This window comes from Taudactylus pleione, unplaced genomic scaffold (assembly GCF_031769625.1).
Source record: "Taudactylus pleione unplaced genomic scaffold, aTauple2 ptg000114l, whole genome shotgun sequence".
Taxonomy (NCBI): domain Eukaryota; kingdom Metazoa; phylum Chordata; class Amphibia; order Anura; family Myobatrachidae; genus Taudactylus; species Taudactylus pleione.
In genome coordinates this window covers 7,654,111-7,678,103 of record NW_028284516.1, presented here as the reverse complement: position 1 = coordinate 7,678,103, position 23,993 = coordinate 7,654,111, and the positions used below count along the sequence as shown (strand labels likewise).

Sequence of the window (23,993 nt, the reverse complement as noted above, 5' to 3'; positions counted from 1 at the left end):
CTTTACCAGTGAGCTCCAATGGTATTTAAAAGGCAAGTGTTGGTTTCTGATATGGAGGATTACAACTTTACATTTAATTAAAATATTTATAGTCTTTATACAGTATATATAACAAACATTATATATACATCCTAACCTGTAACAGCCTACAAACTACACTGCCCTCCAAAAAGGAAGCAATGGAAGCGCTGGTACTGTACTAGCAATGGGAGTGCAACAATGTAATATGTAAATCCTGTGTAAGGGGAAGGGGGTTGCTAGGCAATTGGAAATCCCATCTTGTGGTTAGAGCTGTATACACCAATTAAACTCTCTAATCCAGAGGTACCCAAACTCCGCCATTACAGCCCACATCTTAAAGATATCTTTGTTTAAGCACAGGTGACTTAATTATTATTTCAGTCAATTTGATTTAACCCAGGGGTGGCCAAACTCGGTCCTCGAGATCTACCAACAGCTCACGTTTTTGCAGGTCACCCAGCAGGAGCACAGGTGTAGTCATTACTCACTGACACATTTTGAAAGATCCACAGATGGGAACTAATTATTTCACTTGCGATTCTGTGAGGAGACCTGGAAACCGTGAACTGTTGGTAGATCTCGAGGACCGAGTTTGGCCACCCCTGATTTAACCATATGGACTCAAGCATGTATATCCTTAAAACCTGGACTGTAAAGACGGGGTTAGGAAAACTCTGCTCTAATCTATGGGATATAAATATCTACTGAACTTCCTTAAAATAATGCATCAGTCATATTGCAATAACAATTAATTTTTTTCCAAAGAAACATGGATGACAGTTTTAATTTTTACTACAGCGTCATAAGACATTGGGCCGGATTCAACGGTACGCACTAAATCTATGCCGCACTGCGCATGCATCCAGATGGTTACAGCAGAAAGCATCAGAACGAATTCAGATAAAGAGAGAGACAATTTCAGTGGGCGTTTCTAGGTGGTAACAGCGCGGGCATGTCGTGGCCAACGACTGCGACTTTTGCCGCAGTTGCAGTGATTTCAGCATCCATGTTTAGACCTATAATCCTCTCCTCCACAGGACCGGTGCAATGTTCCATGGTGCGACCAATGTGCAGCTGATGGTAAGTCTCAATGCACACAGCGGCGGATTAGCATAAAGACACTGCGGAAAAAGACACATTAGTGTCTCTGAATCAGGCCCATTGTATCAGTTATTGTCACTGGAATCGGTATGACATAGCGCCAGACGTGAGCCCGGCGGATGTAATACCGACATCGGAAAGCAGAAGTGTGAAGATCCCGAGAAGGTAAGTAACTATAATATCCCTAACCTCCCCCCACCTAACCCTAACCCTCCCTTAGGGGGGCCTAACCCTAACCTCCCCCTCCCCGCACCCTAAACCTAACCGTCCCGGGAGGAGGGGGGACTGATTCTTACCTCCCCCCGGGGGTGCTTAACCCTAACCCTCCCCCGACATCCGGCTTACCTTCGTTCGGTATGCCGGGCGTCAGGATTTCGGCAGGTGGATAATGGTAGGCCTATCATTAGCCACATGCCGGGATTTGACAGTCGGGAAGCCGGCGGTCAGCATTTCGACCACCGGCTTCCTGACCGCATACCATTGTCACTATAGGAAATAATTTTAATAAAGAGGTCTGTAAGTCTGTAACAAAATGTACATGCAATGCTTTCCCAGCGGAAAGGAACGCAAACAAGAGATTAAAGGCCACACAGATGATACAGAACAAAAGACTGCATTCCAAAATCCATTCAGAGAGATGCGGGTTCCCAAACACACAAGCCATCCTAATCAGTTAATTAAGGTATACTACATAATTTGTCAGGGTCTCATAAAAATAGAAAGCTTACAATCCTCTATGATTTGTTACACCTGAATCTTTTCATTCCAGCTGGCATCAATCAAAGCTTCGCTGAAATAAGGTCTTTCTGCAGCTCACAGTATGGCTTATTGAAATAAATGAATCGCTTCTAGTCAAATATAGATTTCATTGTCTGCTTCTCTTTTTCCCCAGAAGTTTCCCTTTGGGTTATTTCATTAATCTCTTTGCAGTTTGTCTGCTTTCTAGACGTGGTTTGTTCATTTGTAACCACAGAAAGAATCACCGCCTGAGTCTGTGAATTGTAGATACCTCAGTACTGACTGTGCATAAACTAGAAGGCACTGACAGTATGACGCTTCTATTGACTGAACCCCCACTCAGTCATTTCTTATATTTCCTACACATTTAGGAAATGCAGAGCTAAACTCACACCTGTTTGCGGAGCATAATTTAGGTGTTTTCACACTGCACATCCTTCAGAACCAAGTGTACATAAGCACGTGCGACGCAGAGTTTTATGTTCAGTCATATCACCACTTGGGATTGCAGAGACGTAGCTAGTGGACTATAACGGGAGGTTCTCATGTAGGCATAGTTACGAGAGGCCGCAATTGTCCGGAAGCGTAAATATGTTTGCATGCAAATGTATACCTTTTATAGGGATTATGGTGTTGATGAGCATCAGACCAAGCATATGCACAGGGGGCAGGTACACTGCAAGAAGCGTACAAGGGCAAATATAAGCATTTTGATGCGTCACACAATTTGGGAGCAACTTCTGCCAAACTGCGAACAAGTGCATCAGGCCACTTACCGGCGTTCATATTAAATGCTCATAATATATTGTTGTGGTTTACATAAGTGACTGAACACATTCATAAGTGACCAGTGCTGTATATCTCAAATATGTTTATTACTAGAAAAAAGAGACTAACATTACTCATGAAACTGATAATATATCAGATGATATTGGGTACTTGATACTGATATAGGCGGCATGTAAATGAAAAGATTAGATTCCATGCAATAGTTAATCCAGGGATTTTAATCTGAGCGAGCACAGAGATTTTGGGGTCTATTTACTAAGCAGTATTAGGAGACAGAGTGAAAAGTGATACCAATCAGCTCCCAACAGTCATTTTTGAAACACAGCCTGTGAGATGACAGTTGGGAGCTGATTGGCTGGCACCTTATCACTTTCTTATCACTTTTCACTCTGTCTCCTAACACTGCTAAGTAAATAGACCCCTTTGAGAGATAACTGAAATCCTAAAATGGCTGGTGCCCCCCATTTCTCAGTATGCCGTACTTGTTGATCCTCCTCTCTGAAACCCTTACATTTGTAAAACCCTACTGGCCCCCACCACATATTGGGCCTGATTCCGATTTCTACGGTATTGCACATCTGCAGGGAAACCGCTATACTGTACAATACGGTACCAGTAAAATGCAAAGCTTGCATGCTTGTGTGATCCAAGTGCAGCGTCCGTAGAGACTGCTTTGGATTACCCTTGTGACCGTTGATGCCATCAGCCATTCTGCATAAGCTGAAGCTTACTCAGCCTGGCCATCGGAAATCCTCCGCCGGCGCAGACCCTGGGCTCAGCACGCCTACAAAATGGGAGCTACTCGCCCTCGTTTTGTAGAATAGTCTTGGTCGCCACCAACTATCTGCTCCCCAAACGCTGCAGCATATCAGTCACGCTGTGGCTAAGGGGGGACTGCAAGCGATCATGAAGGACCCATTCTGCACATGTGCAGAACAGGTCCTGCGCCTGCGCAGACCCACAACCATCGGGTTTGCGTACAAATCGGAATCAGGGTCATTGCTCTCTTCTCCCCCTTCAGCAGCATCGGTCAGAAGGTTCACCGATTGAGTGGTGTCTATACTGTATATTGTTAACAGGCACCTAACAGTTTTAAATTGTAATTGTGGAGGAAGGGAGATATTCCCCAGTAGCCGTCCCATCAATAATCCAATTGAAGGTTCCTGAAGTCACTTTTACCACTTTAATGTCTATCTACAGGACTATAGCAAGTAATCTTGCCATTAATCAACTTTTCGACAGAGACACTTTGGAGAACTTTGAAAGGATACAGCAATCAGTGAGTATCAAGAACACCAAATGGACAGCACCATAAAATACAAATGTTTGTACACAGAAACAATAAATCCACCATTTATGTCTGCTGACTGTATGCCACCTGGATGTACTTAATATGACACATAGACCATCGCGACCAACGGGGCTTGCGACGAGACCCTAAGGTTGGGTCTCGGCAACCGCAAGCCCCAGGGAGCTTCCTGCTCTGATCGAGCAGGAAGCTCCCCACTGACATCACTGCTGATGTCAGTGCAGCCGCCCACAAAAGGCAGGCGTTCCTTAAGGATCGCCTCCGTTTGTGAAACCAACCCCCCGCCACGCCTAGAAAACGGGCCGAGCTGTCGATCAACATCGACAGCCGGCCCTTTTGTAGTGAGCTCCGGAGCGTGCGTGCGCAGGGCCTAAACGTCGACCCGGGTGCGAGCGCTCAGCGCTTGCGACCGGGTCTGAATGAGGTCCATAGTTTTTGGAAATTATACAAAGATGCCACCCTGTATACAATAGTCATTTATGTTAACAATTTGTGTAGACATCGAGTCAAAGTGTTGTATACGACAGCCAGGCCTTTGACAGTGCATACAGATGCTAGGTCTTATTTACACATATGCACTGAGAAAATAAACACATGTGTAAACTAACGTGCACTTTAGATAGATTTTAGTGATGGATTTGGTAACATGTCCTCTATGATCTTTTGATGTGTTGCACTTTTTCCAATACATTTCATTGTACTTGCCGCACTGGTTAACACATGAGAACGCCATCATAGCAATGGCAAATTGACTCTTCTTTATTCTCATGCTTTTATTAACATGTGAAAAGTGCAATAAATGCTGATAGGTGTGAACAAGCCCTAGTGGTGGATTTTAAATATTATTACAGATGCTGATCTACAAAGTTTGGCAACTTTTTTTTTTAAATGAAATGATCCAATATCATAAATATGTAGATATGAATCAGTGTGGTAAATTGCAAGTCAAAGAATTTAGTCTTCTGTTTAGTAAAATGCCACACACAGCAAGCGTTATTACTAGATTTACTAAATGTGCTTATTCCTCTGTGGGATGATGTTGCAGATACAATTGTAATCACTGCATCAGCTGTAACACATGTTCATGCTGTGCGTGACATGTTAGACATTTTTATGTACCCGTATATTTCTTACTTCTATTTATTGCATATCTCAAACATAGTAACCTACATAGAGCGCCCAAGATGGCTGCCTCACCTGTTACACTCGTGGGTAGAATAAACAATGCATGGATCTGGTAATTTTTTTTTAAATTACTGTATCATACTTTAGTACTCTGTAGCTTATCCATTACGTGTCATCTCTTCCATACATTGCCTATTCTGCCCAGTGTAACCTATGTAGTGCACCCAAGATGGCTGCCTCACCTTGTACTTTCGTGGGTAGGATAAATAATCTTTGATCCAAAATGGCTGCTTCAATCCTGTATGTTCACTGTTTTCGGTGTTTCTTGCAAATCTAAACCTCTGTATAATGTGTTATTACTTAGCATTTTCTGCAAATCTACCCCTGTTTTTTATGTTTATGATTTCTGTAAAGCACCTTGAATCCTTCCGGAGAAATGCGTCATATATATATATATATATATATATATATATATATATAGATAGATAGATATATATATATATATATATATATATATTTTTTAGGAGTGAAGGTTATTTGTTTATATAGAATCTCCTTGGAAAACATGCTACATATTTTCAGGAGGGTCACAGGCATACAGAATATAAACAGTACAATTTAAAACTGATTTTATCTACTCTTCACAATTCACAATTATAGAATTCTCAAGACAAAGTCACTAGTTGTTACTTGCTGACAACTCAGTGATGTCACTAGCTGATACTAGCTGACAAGTCAGTGATGTCACTGGCTCATACTTGCCACCAGGAGATCCTTGGAGGGGATCCTGGAGGTTGGTTTACACTCCTGGGAATCCAAGAGAAAATGCAGATTTTCTGGAGTCTCTTTTGGCAAAGCAGGATCATTAGTATTGGGCCAACCCACAAATTGAGAGCCTTAACACAAAATATCTGAAAATGACATAGAAATATGAAGAGATGAAAGGGGAAGGGGATACGTTGAATATCCCACTGGATGGGATCCGCCTGGAATAATGCCGCCGACGATATCATGAAGGGGATCAGGATACCAATGTTGGCAACCCGACACCCACCATCCTGAAGGTAAGAAGACGGGTAAGTATAGGCTACGGTGAGGGGGGAGGTTAGGGTTAGGCACCATCGGGGGGAGGTTAGGGTTCGGCACCCGCCCCGGGGAGGGTTAGGTTTAGGGTGCGGGAAGGGGGTTTAAAGTTAGGCACCACCGGGGGGGGCATATCATACCCAACCCGAAAGTAAGCGCTTTAATAAAAGTAAAAGTTTATTTAGCTGTGTCACAATGAACAGCAATGGCCGCAGCTGTAGAATAGCAAGTTCTGAGAGGTCTTGTGGTCAATAAACAGAGGCTAAAGGTTTGGTAGAAATAGTCGATGGCCCCTTTTATTTTGGAAGAACGTCTAGACATGGGATTATTCCTGTTAGTCTACCATCACTATCTAACATTTCTATGTGTTCATTAACATACTCACTCAGCCTTTATAAGCTGCAACCAACTAGATCTTTTGGGCAAGGCTTTAAGACAGATAATAGGGCGGATCCCTAATTATCCTGAAAGTCTTTAGAGTTGCTGACTCATCATGGTCACCTTTCTACAAAATTGTCCATTAAGCCATTACCAATTATCTTTAATACGGTAGGTCATTTACAAGTACAATTTGGGTATTTTTCTCCTAAATATTCACCCCGTCCCGGATTTTCCACAAAGATCAAGTAATCAAGCTTCCGAACCACAATCTGATCATTTAAGAACAGCAATATAAATTGCCAGTACAGTAACACTTCCCTTGAAATGCCTAACTTTTATTCAATGCAATTACCTTAAAAGCGTCAATCAATTTTTTTTAAAGGCACTGTCTTAAAATCCACATCCAAGCTATAAAAATCTCATTACAGTAAAAGCACCCGTTTTGGCCTTGAAGGCAAACACCAAAATAGTAATTCACACCCAATATGTTTTGAGACTTTCCATTGAGACAATAATGGAATTTGTAATTTCCTTTTGACAACCTGTTATACAGATTATTCCCCCCTCCCCCCCAAAAAAAAATATATTTCCTTTAAGCCTGTAGAGATAAGTAGGGACTGTTAAGGTGCATACACATGGTCAGATTTTTCCTTCAGATCTGAACGATAACGATTTAAAAAATCGTTGTTTAAAAGATTTAAAAGATCTGTCAGATGAACGATCTGAAAGATGCGCATTCCCGATGGTCAGATAACGATATCTGACATCTGATGTGTTTGCAGTCAGACTTGGATGATTTCCATTCATTTTAATGCAGTCAAAAATCGTTCAATCGTTCTAATCTTTGGTAAATATCGTTCAAATCGTTCATCTGACAGATCTGACCGTGTGTATGCTCCATTACAGTTACATTTACATAATTTGTACTTGTCCAAATGTTGCTGTTTCAAAAGATTATTTATGCAGCAGAAAAATACAATTATTCCAGCATTATAAGAATGTCCCCATAGCAATGTACAGTCACTAGCCAATCAGTAATTAGATCTTGGGCACAGTTAGAGTATTAGGGTATCATCATATGAACTGGAACTTATAGCAGCTGATCAACTTCTAGATAGTATTTATCAAGTACTGTCTATGAAATGAATGGTAGAAGCTGATTGGTTGACTTGTCGTCCCACCACACACCCCGGAGTCTTCACCACCGAGATATAATCATTCCTTCAAAAACGGACAAATTTACAAACATTTTTATTGGGGCTTCGGGCATATTTCAATAGAAATTGACAAATGGATCGGAACTGTTGCTTAAAAAATATTTAAGTAACAGTTTGAATTCTGTTATTGAGGTTTCAAATCATTAAATTCAGATGAAAAAAATTATCTCTACATCCATACACATGATTATTACACAGTTTAGAGTTCACTGTATAAAGATTTATATAAGAACAGACAGTCTTTCAGCCATTCTGCTTAAAGTTTTATCATCACAGCATATTTATTAGCCAATTTGCTGACATTAAGCTGCGGGGTTGATGTAGTAAAGAGACAGGAGATAGAAGCTTGTTCATAGCAAAGACTTTTGAACACTAAAACTAGTATGTCTTCTGTTATCGACGTTATATCATAATCATATTTTACATATATTATTATCCACTTTGTCCTGCCAATTTCTGTCTGCCCATCCCTGTGACTGCTGCCCTGGGATACTCTTGATCACTGTTACCCTATGCTGGGAGCTATGCTTGGTTCTAAAATTTTGAAATATGCTGAAATGTATTGAATTTTAAATTTATTTTTTTTTAAAGTTGAACAGATTTGACCGTATTAAAAAATGTGGTTCAACCATGTTCCAGTTTGAGTTTAACAGAGTCAAGGCGGCTTGCACATGGAGGAAACCAGTTGGCGCACATTCAAGCCAAATTAAGTGTCATTGCGCACTTTAATACTTCGAACCTGCCTGGAAACCATGACCTGTGAACTATGAACACAGTTAGGAAACTGCTGAAATACTTTTCTAATATAAATGAAACATACACTTTAAATAGTGTTTCTAACGGTTCATTTTTTTTACACGCAAATTTAACACAAATAACGAACCACGTACACAAACCTCTAATGCACATGTTGAATATGAGCAACAAACTTTGTATGAGAATGTGAACCAAAAAATACTGAACCCAGACCAGGGCACTTGCTGTGTGGAGGTTATTTGTAGAGAAACTTAATGATTAGTATAAGAGAAGAGGTGGTTTAAACCTCTAGGATGGGAGATGGCATGTACTGTATGCAGATCACTTGGTTAGGTAGCCTATAGCTGGGCGGGGGCGTGTTTTATAGGGATGTTTATATAAAGGGGTAGAAGTGTGGGCCAAAGCCTCTCCTTAAATTAAATAAATAATAATAATTAAATAAATAATTATTGCTTTACTAAATAGCCATCAGTTTCTGCCAAATCTAAGTCTCAGTGTCTTTATTTACTTTTAGTTTAGGGTAAGTGGTTTGCACACATGACACACCTCATCTGACACACCTCATCCGATATAAGGTTAATGGGTTAAGTGGAGATGTTGCCCATAGCATGGGGATATTCAATTTCACCATTTAAAACACTGGCCAGAAAAGAAATACATTTTATATATAGTTTTAAGACACTTATACTGTCGGGCCTCAATAAAGATTTTGAGGTGAAGTGGTTTTTATGATTTTATATTCTTTTTTATGATGATCTTTTATGGTTTTATCTCTCTTTCACCTTATACATTATTTATTGTTGATTTGTTATGAGTTTTTAATTGTATTTCTATTATGAATATTGATTTGTATTTTTATATCCATTTGCTAGTGCTACTACACAGTGCAGTCTACAACAAAATGGCTGCCGTTTGTCATGAAAGATCTTTTAAATGGTGAAATGGAATATCCCCGCTTTCAGAAAAAAAGAATATGACACTAGTGCTGGGAAGTTATCTGAGAGTGGATGTGCTAGGCGTATTCACTAAGATGATACACGGAGGGACTGTTTAAAGGTCGGACCTCTCCATTCCGCCGGACACACGTGTTTACCTACTTCCGGTACGGACCATGACACGCTCGGAAAAACCTTGTGAGACACATACGCCACTTCCGACGGAAGTAGCACGTGACCATCTGATGATTGGACACTCGGAAGGAGGAACCTCCTTCCAAGTCACGTGCGTATGTCTGACGGAAAGGAGGAAGAAAGCGGGAAGACGTGGTGAACGATAAACAATGAAACGGCACAAAGGGACTGGACATTTGTTTTTTGTATAGAGATAGGAAAGATTAGTTTATCTATGTCTGGTATTAGGGATGATTTGTACTTGATTGATAGGGGTATAAATAAACAGTATGCAGTTCACCTCCTAACATGCCTTGAGGAAGATATACATTCATATATATCGAAACGCATTGGCAGAAAAGGAGGATGGAGGTGAAGGTGACCTTAGGACTCTATCCAAAGGTGGGACCAGTTTTGTTGCCTAGGGACGCCTGGTGCTTGATAATACTTACGTTCTTTGTCTACTACTCCATCTGGTAGCCAACACTATCTGGTGAGTGTCCACCTCTTCATTTTATATGTTTTTTAGTGTTGTCTTATGTAAATAAAACGGTATTATACTATCGATTATTATATTTATTTACATATTTTCTGGATGGATGACCTTTTGAGTGACGGTGAAAAGGATAAAAAGTTGCATAAACGGGACAGGATATGACATAAGCTGCCCAAACCTTATATGCCCGAATGACTACTTGAATGTAGACCACTCTCTCTGGTAGGAGATCCTTAATCCAAGTTTTTATTTAAAATCATCAGACAATATTACACTATTGTTTTCTGTTTCTTTTTTCTTTATGGAGAGACTTGGGTAAAAGGAGAAGGTTGAAAAATATCCAGAGAAAGAAGAGACCATTGTCATCTGTTTAATATTTAGCGCCGCCGGATTTTTTTGGTGATATTTTTTCTGTGTTCATAAGTTGGGGAGTGTGAGGTGACACTTCGACACCTTTGAGGATCTCTTGGCTGCTTGAGCGCATGTGTCTATGTTCACATTTTTTATTTAGTTTTCTATTTGAGCACAAACAAACAAGTCAGTTTGCAGCTCAGTAATCTGGATTGAATCACTTTTGCTTCAACATAAAAAACGTGAAGTGCAGCATAAAATATAGAGTAGAACGTACATTTCATTGTTCAATTAAAGCCTTTTGTACTCAAGAAGAAATAACATATTGTAAAAAAAACCAAACATTCTTTTTACCTATATGTGATATGCTTGTGATGCCACCTCTGCCCTGTTAAGGCGTAACGTTTTCGGCGAATGTTAAATCTGGATCTACCGGCTTGGTCAGGCACACCACATCGTGGCTTCTTCATCCAGCTGAAAAATATAAATACAACAGTTAACTGTGCAATCATGGGGCGGCATAGGTAGGCCTCATAGGAGGTGGTCAGGGACATTTAGGGGGCAAAATTGTTCTTAAAAATCATTTTTAGGGTGAGACCTTAAATAATACAAGTAGACTGTGGCTTAACATTGTACATTGGGCCTGATTCAGCCAGGAACACAGATGCAAATACGCACGCAATCGGTATGATTTTTTGCGTCTTGCGCATGCGTATGCATAGCAGTGCGCGAACTAGCAATTGCGTTCGGAATTGCGATTGCAGAGGCTACGCAGACCCAGAGCAGAGTGATTGACAGGAAGTGGTTGGGCGAACACAGGTGTGCCAATGCATTTCAATGCCGTTGCAGGGTCTATAAGCAGCCAAAGCAGTGATAACGTAAGGTCAGGGCTTGTGCAAGTGTGCATATGGGTCTGATGATATTTGCAGGGCCGGCTCCAGGGGTTGGAGCACCCTGTGTCGGCTCTTTACAGTGCGCTCAAACATCGCGCTCGTGGCGAACCCGCGTGCGACTGAAAATGGGGGCGTGATCTAATTACCATAGGCCACGCCCCCTACATGACTTTATTTTGAGGCGTGCCCGCATGGCACGCCTCCAAATAATGTCAGGCTGGGGGGAGCCTCACTAGCTGGGCTTCCCCCAGCCCTCTCCCGTTACTGAATGGATGCTGCGCACATGTGTGCAGCATCCATTCAAACTCCGGTACCGCCGCACAGCTACGGCGGTGGGGGTCCCCAACCTCCCGATTTGACCAACCGTGGGCACTTCGAAATCGGGATGTTGGTGAGCGGTGCGCCCTCTATGGGTGGCGCCCCTGTTCGACCGCACTGGTTGAACACCCCTAGAGCCGGCCCTGGATATTAGCAACTGCGGTACGTGCGTATAAGCAGAATCGTGATCAACAATGAAACAGGCCCATTGTCCTGATTTTTTTTATTTTTTTTGTATATTTAATACCTTTGACTATTAAGTAAAATTTGAGACAGAGTAGAACAAAAAAGTAGACTGAGATATAGGGTGGAATCTTGCTTGTAAATAAAACATTTCATAAAGACAAAACCTAGTGAAAAAACTATCCATACTGCAAAGTCTAATAAGTTTGATGATATTAGAATTTACAAAAAGTTAAATAATCCTATATGGCATATAATACATAGACTTTATATATTAATGTTGCTTGCATATTACAGTATCTACAATAGTTTTGATTTTTCATGATGTCAAAAGATGCGCATCTGCCCTGATCTACCAATGTCACTGGAAATGGGCATAGGTGGAGCAGGGATCTGGATTATTTTATCTAGATTTTCCAATCGTGAATGTTCAGAATTGTCTGTTACAGTATGTCATTATAATTCATCACTTACTATTTGTGTATTAATGCATCATTTTACATTTATATTGTATAGCAAAGATCAGGGGAGTTAATTTTGACAATACAGATGTGTGCTCACGCATTTTCGGCACAAAAAAACGGCCAACGCTAGCAGAGCTGAATAGGACATGAAGGCTCACTCACGCCAGGCATATCGTGCTGCATGGCATATTAGGGATAGATGAGCAAGAACACATCTGTAAATAAGGAACATTGGCCCTGATTCAGAGCCAGAATCAGGGCCGTCCCTCCTCCTTTTTGGAGCGGCCTCCTGGCCGCTCGCATAGCTGTGGGTGACCACCCACAGCTATAGCGAGCAGCCAAAATGATGGTCGCGATGGTCAAGACCATCGGGCTTGCGATGAGACCCTGCGGTAATGTCTCACTGTCGCAAGCCCTGGAGTGCTTTTGGCTCTATCAGAGCCAAAAGCACTCCCACTGACATCACTAGAGATGTCAGTGGGGCCGGCCCCAGACGGTAGGCGTTCCCATGTGAAGGCCTCCGTCAGGGCAGCCACGCCCCCGGCACGCCCACCAAAGGGGCCGTGCTGTCAATCACCATCGACAGCACGCCCCCTTTGGTGCGAGACCCATAACGACGGCTTGGCCGTCGTTATTCGGGACTCGCGCATGCGCACGACGGAGCCTCCTCCGTCGTGCGCATGCGCACTTGGGCAACATCGACCCGCTTGCTAGCGCTCAGCGCTCGCGAACGGGTCTGAATCAGGCCCATTGTTCTTTCTGTTTCACAGATGGGTGTAGAATTTCTGCGGACGTTTGGATAAAATATAAAATATACTCATATACAGAAGTAATACTGTGCATATCTTCCAACTAAATTTAAGGAAATCAGCAATTAGCTTTCACATGTCTGGTGCAAGTTCAAGAATGTAAGCTAGTGTCTGATTGGTTGTTCCGATTTCCTGCAAATTTTGTACCCAGGCGCAATGTGCAACTAAATGAGCTCTACTGTCTGGTGGGATGATCTTAAAAGTAGTCCGATTGTAACAAGACAACAATCCAAGCTACTGACATGCATGATGAAGATACAATATAGAGGAGTCCTCACCTCATTGTGATTTTACTACATCAAACGATGGAAGCAGAAGGAAAAAATAAAACAAAGCACTATTACATTTCATTACAATAGCTCATTACAATAAATTAGAATATTTTAGACAGATGACACTTTAATCACACGCAGATTAATTGTTAGGAATTGTTAAAATTTAAATTACTGAGTAAGCTTAGTATAATTATGTAAATTGCAGTAAATATATATATATATATATATATATATATGGAGCATGAAAATGTTCGCTAGTCAAATGAATAAGGTCTGTATTACCTGACACTAGAAACAGTAGCATAGCCTACCCTCCAACATTACACCCCTCCCATCAGGTACAAAATGCTCTGCTCCTGGATTTCCCACCTATTTATGATTGCAGACACCTGTGTTGAACTAATTAACTGATGAGAAAGGTGTTTCAGCACAGGTGTCTGCAATAATAAATTAGGTGGGAAATCCAGGAGCAGAGCATTTTGTACCTGATGGGAGGGGTCATGTTGGAGGGTCTGGCATAGCTCAGAATATTGAGAGAATCCAGATGGGGCGGATCCAGTGGCGTAACTACCGCCCCCACAAACCCCGCAGTGGCTTGGGGGTGCGGAGGCTTGTGGGGCGTGGTGGCTGCAGATTCCATGCGGACTAGCCGTCCGCAAGAAATCTGCTGAAAACGGCCCTCCAAAAATGGCCGCCGCCTAGGAGGAGACATATGCTAGAGGTCATACTGCAGTCCGCACTACACCGCTGGTATAACAAACACACAGTCGCCGGCGCCGGCAGCTGTGTGTTTGTTTTAGCAGCTGAAGAGAGTCACACAGAGTGCCTTGCGCCCACTGCCAGAGCCGGGCTCCTCCGGTTTCCACAGTGGGTGATGGGAGAGACGTCGCTCCTATCATGCAGAGCGGGCCGGACAGAGTAGCAGATGCCGGAGCGTGGATCAAGGTAAGTGGATTTTTTTGTGTGTCTGTCTGGTGGGTGGGGGGGGGCGGGGCGTTTACTACTACTACTACAGGGACTGTATAGAGGGGGATTACTACTGGGGGCACTGCTGGGGTGGGACTACCACTGCTGCGGGGACTACTACTGGGGGCATTGCTGGGGGGGGACTACTACAAGGGGGATTGCTAGGGGGGACTACTACTGGGGGCACTGCTGGGGGGACTACTACTGGAGGCACTGCACTGGTGGGTCAACTACTGGAGGCACTACACTGGTGGGACCACTACTGAGGGCACTGCATAGGTGGGGCTTACTGCTGGGGGCACTGCATAGGTGGAGATTACTGCTGGGGGCACTGCATAGGTGGGGGACTACTGCGGGCATTGCTGGGGGAGGACTACTAATGGAGGCACCTTTGGGGGGGGACTACTACTGGGGGCACTGCTGAGGGGACTACTGAGCGCACTGCTGGGCGGACTACTACTGAGGGCACTGCTGGGCGGACTACTACTGGAGGCACTGGTGGGACCACTACTGAGGGCATTGCATAGGTGGGGATTACTGCTGGGGGAACTGCATATGTGGGGGAGTACTACTGGGGGCATTGCTGGGAGGAGACTACTACTGAGGGCTTTGCTGGGGGAGGAATACTACTGGAGGCACTGCTGGGGGGTTAGTACTGGGGTCACTATATAAGGGGGACTACTACTGGGGGCATTATATAAGGGGCACTGCATAGGGGGACCACTACCTGGGGCACTGCATAGGGGGACCAATACTGGGGGCACTGTATAAGGGGCACTGCATAAGGGCTTGTGTAGCTATCCAAGAGGAAGGGGGGTGCAAGGTTGAAGAAATGTCTAGAGTACCAAGAAACCTTGCACCGGCCCTGCACCCAGGGGCCCCGGCGTGTGCTGCACTGTGCCGAGGAGATGGAGAAGTACAGCCACTTCCTGCTGTCTGACAGGTACTCATACTGGTTCTCTCTCTCTCCCAGGCCACTCAGGATACTGGCTGTGTACCAGATGCTGCTGTGTGCAGGCTGCAATATTCTATCTCTGTGTACTGGAGCAATGCTCTGCTTTTGTGCTCTGTCTGTGTACGGGAGGGATGATCTGTGCAGGATGCCCGTTATGGTGATGATGATTGGTGCTCTGTGATACATGGTGTACTATACATATAAATGCAGTGTGAGGGATGCTGGCGGTATAGGATGCTTTATAGACTGGGAGGGATGCCCTGTGGCTAGCAGGGATGTGCTGTGAATTAGAAGGGATACCCTGTGACTAGGAGCGGTGCTCTGTGACTAGCAGGGACGCTCTGTGATTTCAAAGTAGCACTGGCGCCCCCATTTACATACACTCCCAAATATATATATATATATATATATATATATATATATTATACCCCTGGCAACGAACGTAAAACCCCTGGCAATGAGCATGGAGCCCCTGGCAACTGGTATGAAACACCTGACAACAAGCATGAAACCCCTGGCAACCAGCATGACACCCAGAGACCCCGGGCATCTAGCATGAAACCCCTGGTAATGAGCATAAAACCCCTGACAACGAGCATGAGACCTCTGACGAGCAGGTAATATAAAAGTAATTAGAAGCCTTACTGTGGGGCATAAAATGGTGTCAGGGGGCAAATATGTAAGTGGCACTTTGGTAATAAGCATTACAGTGTGTGGCATAATGTGTAATGGGCATTACGGTGTGTGGAATAATGTGTAAGGGGCATTACGGTGTGTGGCATAATGTGTAAGGGGCATTACTACAAGTAGGAAAAATATTGTAAACTGTCTAGGGAAGGTGGGAGAAAATTTTTAACTTCTGCACTTGGGAGCCAAATTGCGTATAATGACCCTGTAATTATTTTACCAAAATGCCGTGGGGGAGGGGGCGCGACAGAAACATTTTGGCAGGGAGGAGCAAAATTTATAGTTACACCACTGGGCGGATCGATATAAGTCCACAGAAGTGTGGTGGTGGGGGAACATGACCGCATAGTTAAGCATATGCACAGCGTAGCCCACACTTGTACTTAGGCTATGTGCAAATGCTCAATTACCACCCAGTTACGCCCCTTCAGTTGCTTAGGGAAGGGCGTCTGAGCTGCGGAGAACTCTGCACCTCCCTACTGTAGCTTGTATACGCTTTAGTTCTGGAGCATGTGCAGTGTGAAAATATACATCCGCAAAACCAATTTGAGTCCAACTCCGCATCGACCCAATGTCTCCATAAAAGAGGTTTGTAATGGGTTAATAATGATGACTCCACCCACAGGACTTATTTATGCGCAGGCAGGTATGATTGATAGGGATAGTCCTCTGTCATCTGTATCTGTATTAAATGCTGTTTAAACCCCTGTGTGAAAATCTGGGCTTGCTAATGAAGGAAATAAAGCAAACAATACTATTCAGCATCCTCGTCCTGTTGATCCTGGAGTCCTACATTTGCAGTACAGAGGGAGCCCTCTCTGCTTTATGTTAGGAATAGAAGCAAAATTCTGGAAATCTCCAGCCTTGAAGCATACTGACTCTGATTTCCAGTCTCAGAGAAACATGGACGAATGGTGAAGCAAGTAGGACAAGCCATAGCTAGGTAGATAAATAGTAAATGCTGCGGCTGCCTTTGTGATAGTTCATCCTGGTTATATCACATAGTTGTCCATATATCTAGACTGCTTTGTTTGGGGCTAGCACTGAAATAGCCACTGACCTGGTGTAGCAAAGATAATGGAGGTTTACATAGAATCAAGGGCATATAAATCTCTAGTCAGGGATAGATGGGGTTTTTAAAGTTATGGGTGTGTTTGTTCTTGAGTGACAGGGGGTTTAGGGATGGAGGGGATAAGTTTGCTTAGTTTGAAGGGCGTGTTTTAACCACTTAACTGGCTAATATTTGTTTAAAAAAATGCTTAGATAGGGTCAAGAACATTTTTATAAAACTTATCTAAAACGATTTTTTAGATACTGTATACCATAAAAATATAAATTTTTATGGTATATTGTAGTGGTGGCAATTGACTGTACCATCAATGGCCGATGGGTTCAACCATTGAAAGAAACATTGATTGGTTGAGACCACAGCTGCCGATGTTTCCTTAACATAAGTTGGGGGGCTGCCATCTATATATGCATATATATATACATGTATATATATGCACAGACATATACACATAAGCATAAATATATACAGTATATTTATAATGAGGCCAGGGCTCTACTGCTTATAGGTCCTGCTGATGGCAGGGTATACATTGAGGGGTGGAGCTTGCTCCCATTTTCCCAGACTGACTCTTGCAGGGTTGGAGGAGGGAGAGGAGGACCATCCTGTTTGCTTGTGTGCCTGGCGGCTGCTCCTTCCACTTTGCAGCCAAAGGTGGGCCGTCACCGGGCTGCCGCTTACAGGGGCGGGGGGTGGGAGAGGATGACAGCGCCACCAGCACGCTATTGGTTTGCCTGATCGAGTGGGCACATGGGAATTAATGAAGAGTGCAGAGGTCTCTCTGATATAGGCGGCTGCTAGAAGATCATCTTCCAGCAGCCACCCACTGAGCTTTTCTGACTGGTCGCACCAGATGCGAACATGTAGGGAAAGCCCAGCCTGGTGTGGTCGAAAATGATGCGACCATGCCAGGCAAGTGGTTAAGGGGGTGTGTGGATGCTGGTTGTAGGATTCTGTCCCTTTGCTGCTGATCTCCTACCCTCCGTTCCCTCTTGTGTCAGCTTTATTTCAGACCAGCAATATGGCGTCCATCTTGAAGCAGTATGGGCGGTGCACTCCCCTTCAATGCACTGGTTAGGCTGATTTAACCCTACTGGGATCAGAGGCATCTCTTAAACAAGCGGGCCTGAATAGTGCATTTGTATGGGTGTTTTATACCGTCTCACTTGCTTAGAAAGGGATAGATAGCCCTTACAAGTTTTAATATCACATTTGCCCCTGATATTGGGGTAGCTGAGCCTTGTAGGTTGTGACGTCCTTTTGCCTAAGAAAACTGGTCGCGGATTGCTTGCGGTTCTATCTTCTGCCAGCATACTTCTACTGTAATAAATAAAACTGAACGGCATATCTTGGTCTCATGTCTTTATTTTAGTTAAGTATTAGTTAAGAAGTTTATGATTACATCTGTCATCTGACGATAGAGAGTTTATGACGTAGTAACCGGTAAGAAAAGCACCAATGCACGGTATTTCACCTTGAGTGGATTATAATAGAGTTTACGGTTGGACACTCCTGATCAAGGATGGAGAAGTCTAGAGCCACCCCTTCTTACTAGTATACATTCGTAGGAACGTTAGACAGGGACAATATAAAGTGACTTTGGGTTGATGGGATACTGGCACATTGCAATGAATATGTTCTTGCTGCATATCCTCATCATACTGGCACTAGGGTTGTTTAAAAATAATAAACATTTAGGAGTCGATGTATCAAGAATTGAAAATATTGACGAATGGACCAGTGGAGAAGTTTCCCACAGCAACCAGCTTCTACCTATTTTATAGCATGTTCTTGATAAATGCTAACTTGAAGCTGATTGGTTGCTGTGGGAAACTTCTGCACTGGTCCACTTCTATACTCGTTTCATTGCTTAATACATCAAACCCTTAAACTGATAAATTCAATTTTGAATTTAGCAAGGAGTTGTAGACTATAGGTGCAGAGAGGGAGTCACAGCTAAAATATAAGTCAACATAATATTAATCTAATGAATGCAAAATATTTAAATTTGGATATTACATCACATGTGGTCAGGTCATTGTCCATATTAACACAGAAAAATAGATTTTGACGGCAGATAAGATCCACTTGGCCCATCTGGTCTGCCCCTTATATTAAGATACAAAAACTCAGGGAGCCTGTGTTATATTCAAGCTTAATTATATTTATTAGCAGAGGATGGATAACGGAGTGTGCCCGGGCACGCTACCCACTGACACAATGACCAGGGAAGGACACTGGGGTCCATAACTTGATAGATGGTGTGATTTAAATATAACATATAATACAACCACAGACAGTACACTGGGAGTACACTGGGCCCTGGGTCTATAGGATTTTAAGTGAGTTGCGCAGCAGAGGTATTGGTGGTGGTTAGTCCACACATGGTACACTTAAACCAGGATTCAGGTTTATTTATCCAGGTAGAAACAGAGAGTGGCATTGAGACATAGGGCTGAACAGGTATATGAACAATGCTGGAGCAGCCTGAAGCGTAAGGGTATTTGCTGGGCGCTGTAGTGCGCCGTGTGGCAGGATGGTGTATGCCCCGGTGGTTAGTGGCGCTATGTTTCTTAGTAGCGGTGGTGGTATAGGGAACATGCGGTACTCGTGGAGCTGTATGTGGCTCTTATGGCTGGGAGTCTTGGAGCACAGGTCCAGTCTAAGCATGTTGGAGGTCAGGCCTCCTGCTGAGCCGTGGCGGGTCCTAGAGACCATCGGCTCTGCTGCTATATGGATATAAGGCAGCGCAGAGCACTCCAAATACAACAATATGCTCATGACTACAGTACAGGACGTTAGAGTGTAATTATAAGTTGATTGCACAAATGAATACTGTGGATCTGGAAATTATTATTATATGCTATTAGAACATTTCCTAGAATAAATGCATAATATTGCACTTGTATGTATGCTGAATTGAATAGATTAAGGCTTAGAAGTGGATTTTCAAACATTAAGGGATTCAGAAGACTTTATGGCAGAGTGGATATATTAAGGTAAAATGAAAGTGAAAATGTGAGAGAGGTGCTAGACCGCAGTCTGGATCTGAGGATAGAGAGCAAAGGCTGAATCCCCTGTGGAAATGTTTGTAAGTAGCACTTTACACTGGGATTGCCATATATACAGGCATAAGTGATAAAGGTTAACAGATTAAAGCTAGAACGGAATCTGTGAAAGTGGACCTGTCATGTCTGTGGAGACATCCATTTACTGTATGTGCCGAGCTAATTTCCACAAGAATGTAGCCTGTCAGTTGAAGTCAGGTCTCATGGTCACTGATGTTTCTGGTTCTCAATGAACTGATAAGGCTGCGTACTGGCCTAGCGCACAAAATGGATGCCCCACTGTGTGTGTTTGATGGGGAGGATCTAGCCAGCACTATCCTAAAGACCTAAATATAGGAATAATTCCACTGAACCAGGAAAAAAAGGAAGTATATTCACACAGGCGAGTACAAAAGCAGAGACATCTAGCGTTTATTAACAAACTACGCATGCACTGCACCACACGCGCACACACGTCATCGGTTCTCCCTGTCCATGAAATCAGCGATTCGGGGTGATAACTGGATGGCTACCTTGCGAACTCATCATGACATTAGTCTTGTGGGAGTGCCACGGGAATGTTGTGGACATATAGACAGATTTCCGTGCTATTATGAGGTGTGCTTATTACGTAGGGACACCTGTGTATGATGGAACCTTGGCACCAAGCATGGGGTAGGTGTAAGTGCTGGTCCTAATGATGAGGTTGTGGTGGCAGACAGATAAATAGTGAGCAGTGCGAATATACAGTATGCACATAGCTGTATAGATGCCAGCATTAGCAAAGGAATTAAATCTGGCTGGCGCGGCCGCCCCCTTGCAGCCGCTTGGCGTGCAATTTAGAACCAAGCCCGCAAGATGGGCAAACAAATATAACAGTATTAATAGATGGTCTAATAAAGAAATGGCAACCAGTACATATTCATTTTGGAATTAGACAGACATGTCCCAAGCAGTAAAGGGTTAATGATAACAAAATGCTAATTAGTGACATATTGAAGGAAAGAGGGATGCGGATAATTAGATCACAAGTAGAAAAATCTTTTCAATATAAAATAAACAAAAGTATTTATCAAGTATCTGATACCCACATTGTATTATATACAATAACTTGTGCTGATGATTTAAAAACCCATAATTAGATAGTTTATCACCTGACTAGGAATTGCCTTATTATCTCTGGCTTCCTGGACTGTTTGTAAATCATGTTTCTATAATATGTTCATTTGGTGGCTGATCTCCTTGCTTCCGTAGAATTGCACTGCTTGGTGTTAAATTCACATGTTGGGTTTTACCGTTGACAAATAACATTTTGCCAATTTTAAGAAACTTGTCAGATTTGATAAATGAGGCTGAACCTCCTGTCAAAATAGAAGAGGTAAGAAACTGGGTTTAATAAAGGCCACTACAGTATTTGGAATTACTATATATCAAATGCTGTTTTATTACTGAGCTGAATAATATATTGAAATAACTGAACTTTTATATTTAAGTAAACATGCGCACACACGTCCGTTTTGCGAACAGATCTTGCAAATGTTTCACACTGAGAATGCGTCCCAGCATACGTAAATATGAGCAGCTACATGCGATTCAGAGTCGTACACATCTCTTGTGTACATCTCTGAATTAGGTCCTCAGTGATCACTGGGGTGGGTGGGTTTGGCTGATGTAGTTAACGTCATTAAGACACATCTCCACCAACTCCACATGCAGAGGAAGATATCTGTACCCACATGAGTGTTAGGTCTCCAATAATCTAGGAGTCTCCCAGGCATTCTGGCAGGGCTGCCATCAGAAATTTTGGGGCCCCAAATAGGCAGGGCCACCCAAGCACCACCACACTTTCTCTTCCTTTTTCTACTATGTACCCACTTTCTCTCACAGATGGCCCAGCTCACTATCTTACTCTCCTACCTGTACACTCTCCTTCTCCAGGCCTAGCCAGGCAGACCCCACTCCCCGCATCCGCATGACATGCTGGCTGCTGCTGCAAGTCTTATGACTTACCTCATTGAAGGAGGCTCCTTATTCTCCCGGGCTGGTTGGCTGGCTGGTGCGTATGACATCACACACGGTGACTCAAAAAATAAAAAAACTTTATTGGACAAGTGAGTGGGCGGAAGGAGCGGTGGGCTTCCTTGTCCCCTGTAAATCAATCAGGTGTTGCGCAGGTAAACAACACGGTGTGCGGTCAAAGCGGGTCCCCCTTTCACTTAAGGGGATAGTAGCGGGCTGTAGGAGCGGATGGGCCCCCTCCTTTATGCCAAGTGTCCGGGCCCGGGACTATTGTGCCGGCAATCACCTCCTGATGGCGGCCCTGCATTCTAGGATAGTAAGCAACTATCGTGAGCTTGTGTAGTCCGAACTGCCTTACTTTGGTGGGATGGGCCAATAAATTATAATATTCAAATAACTTAACTTTACTCTCCAGCCACTTATTTATGAGCTTCTCCAGTGCTCCCACACTCTGTTGGGTAACATCCTCTTCCTGACTTGTGGTCATCTCTCACTCTATCTTACTGTGGATTGAATGATTTGGTGCATTTTGTATTTAAGGACCCATTTAACAACAATGCATAACCTCATTAGCACTCCCTAAAGGGGTTAAGTCATCCTTTCTGTATTTAATAAACAGCGGTAATCTAGGATTACCGCTGTTTGTCAGTGCATCTCTCTTACCATCTTTGCCGACAATGGAGACCCAGCAGTAGCCTTTCCGGCTTTGCCGAAGCCTACCAGACACAGCCAGGTCCCTGCCATGTTAATCAGTCATGCACATGCTCAGACTGACTGTCGTGTATGCACCTGACAGAGTAGCCCGTCATGTGCTGCGCATGGCTGAGAAGCTGGACAGCAAGTTGTGTGTGCACGGACAAATCTCAGGGAGGACGGATTACATAGGATCTGGAAGCAGGTGGCACTTTTATTATATTAGTACTCGTATTTTACATGCTTATTATACAGAAGGTGAGAGGTCAGAGGACGAGAGGACGATTTGAATGTTGTCATCGTAAGGTGCTAATGGAGGTTGAGTATAGAGATGTGAGCCTTAGAATTTGTTGTGAGTAGATCACTGATAACTTTTTGAGGGCATTCTCAATGGAATGTTGAGAAATAAGAAGAGGGAAAGTGAGATAGTTGACTGTAGACGAATCATTCATCGCTCAAGTAATTTAGAGTCAAAGGGAAGGAAAGGAATAGGGTGGCAGTTGGAGACAGAATCTAGGTCAACAGATTAATTATTTAGAATTAGCGAGATGAGCACATATTTAAAATAGGATGTGTTAGTAGAGAGAGAGAAAGGTTGAACAGGCAAGGAAAAAGGAGACAGGTTGTCTATTTGGTGTGCTATGGTTTTGAATTGGATAACAGGAGACTGTATGTGAGGATAGAGTTCCATTGTCTAGGGCTGATGTGAGTGTGTTGTTTAGATCATACTTGTCTACCCACCCAGAATGGCAGGGAAGGTCTCTAAAATCTGGTGGCACTCCTGACCACCAGGAAAGGTGGACAAGTCTCCCGGAGACCTGGGCCACCCGGCCGCCCACTTCCCCAGTGAAGTGTATGGCACAGACAGTCGATGACGCAGTTCACGTTGAATCGCGTCATCGTGGCTCCTCTACAGCTCCACAATCCAGATAATCATGGCATTGCATAGCTGAAAGCGGGGCTACGAAGAGATGATCACACCGCTATGCCCCCAGGCACGCCCACCGAGCCCCGTCCCGCAAAAGTGCCAACCTGGTTGCCACCACCCGGAGGAGGCAGTGAAAAGTTTGTCAAGTATAGTACAGATGTGTCCTCATTTACTGGTAGTCCACACGCCAAATGGTGTAAGACGCTCCGAG

At 43.5% G+C, this 23,993-nt stretch overlaps 1 protein-coding gene across 1 annotated transcript in view; it reads right to left on the bottom strand.

The window, feature by feature from the left end:
• Nucleotides 1-23,993, bottom strand: part of MMP16 (matrix metallopeptidase 16) — a 239,160-nt gene that overhangs the window by 94,127 nt on the left and 121,040 nt on the right. The window contains exon 3 of the mRNA XM_088471395.1: nucleotides 10,831-10,950. Coding sequence (XP_088327521.1) covers nucleotides 10,831-10,950 — 120 coding nt within the window. The remainder of the gene's footprint in view (nucleotides 1-10,830; nucleotides 10,951-23,993) is intronic.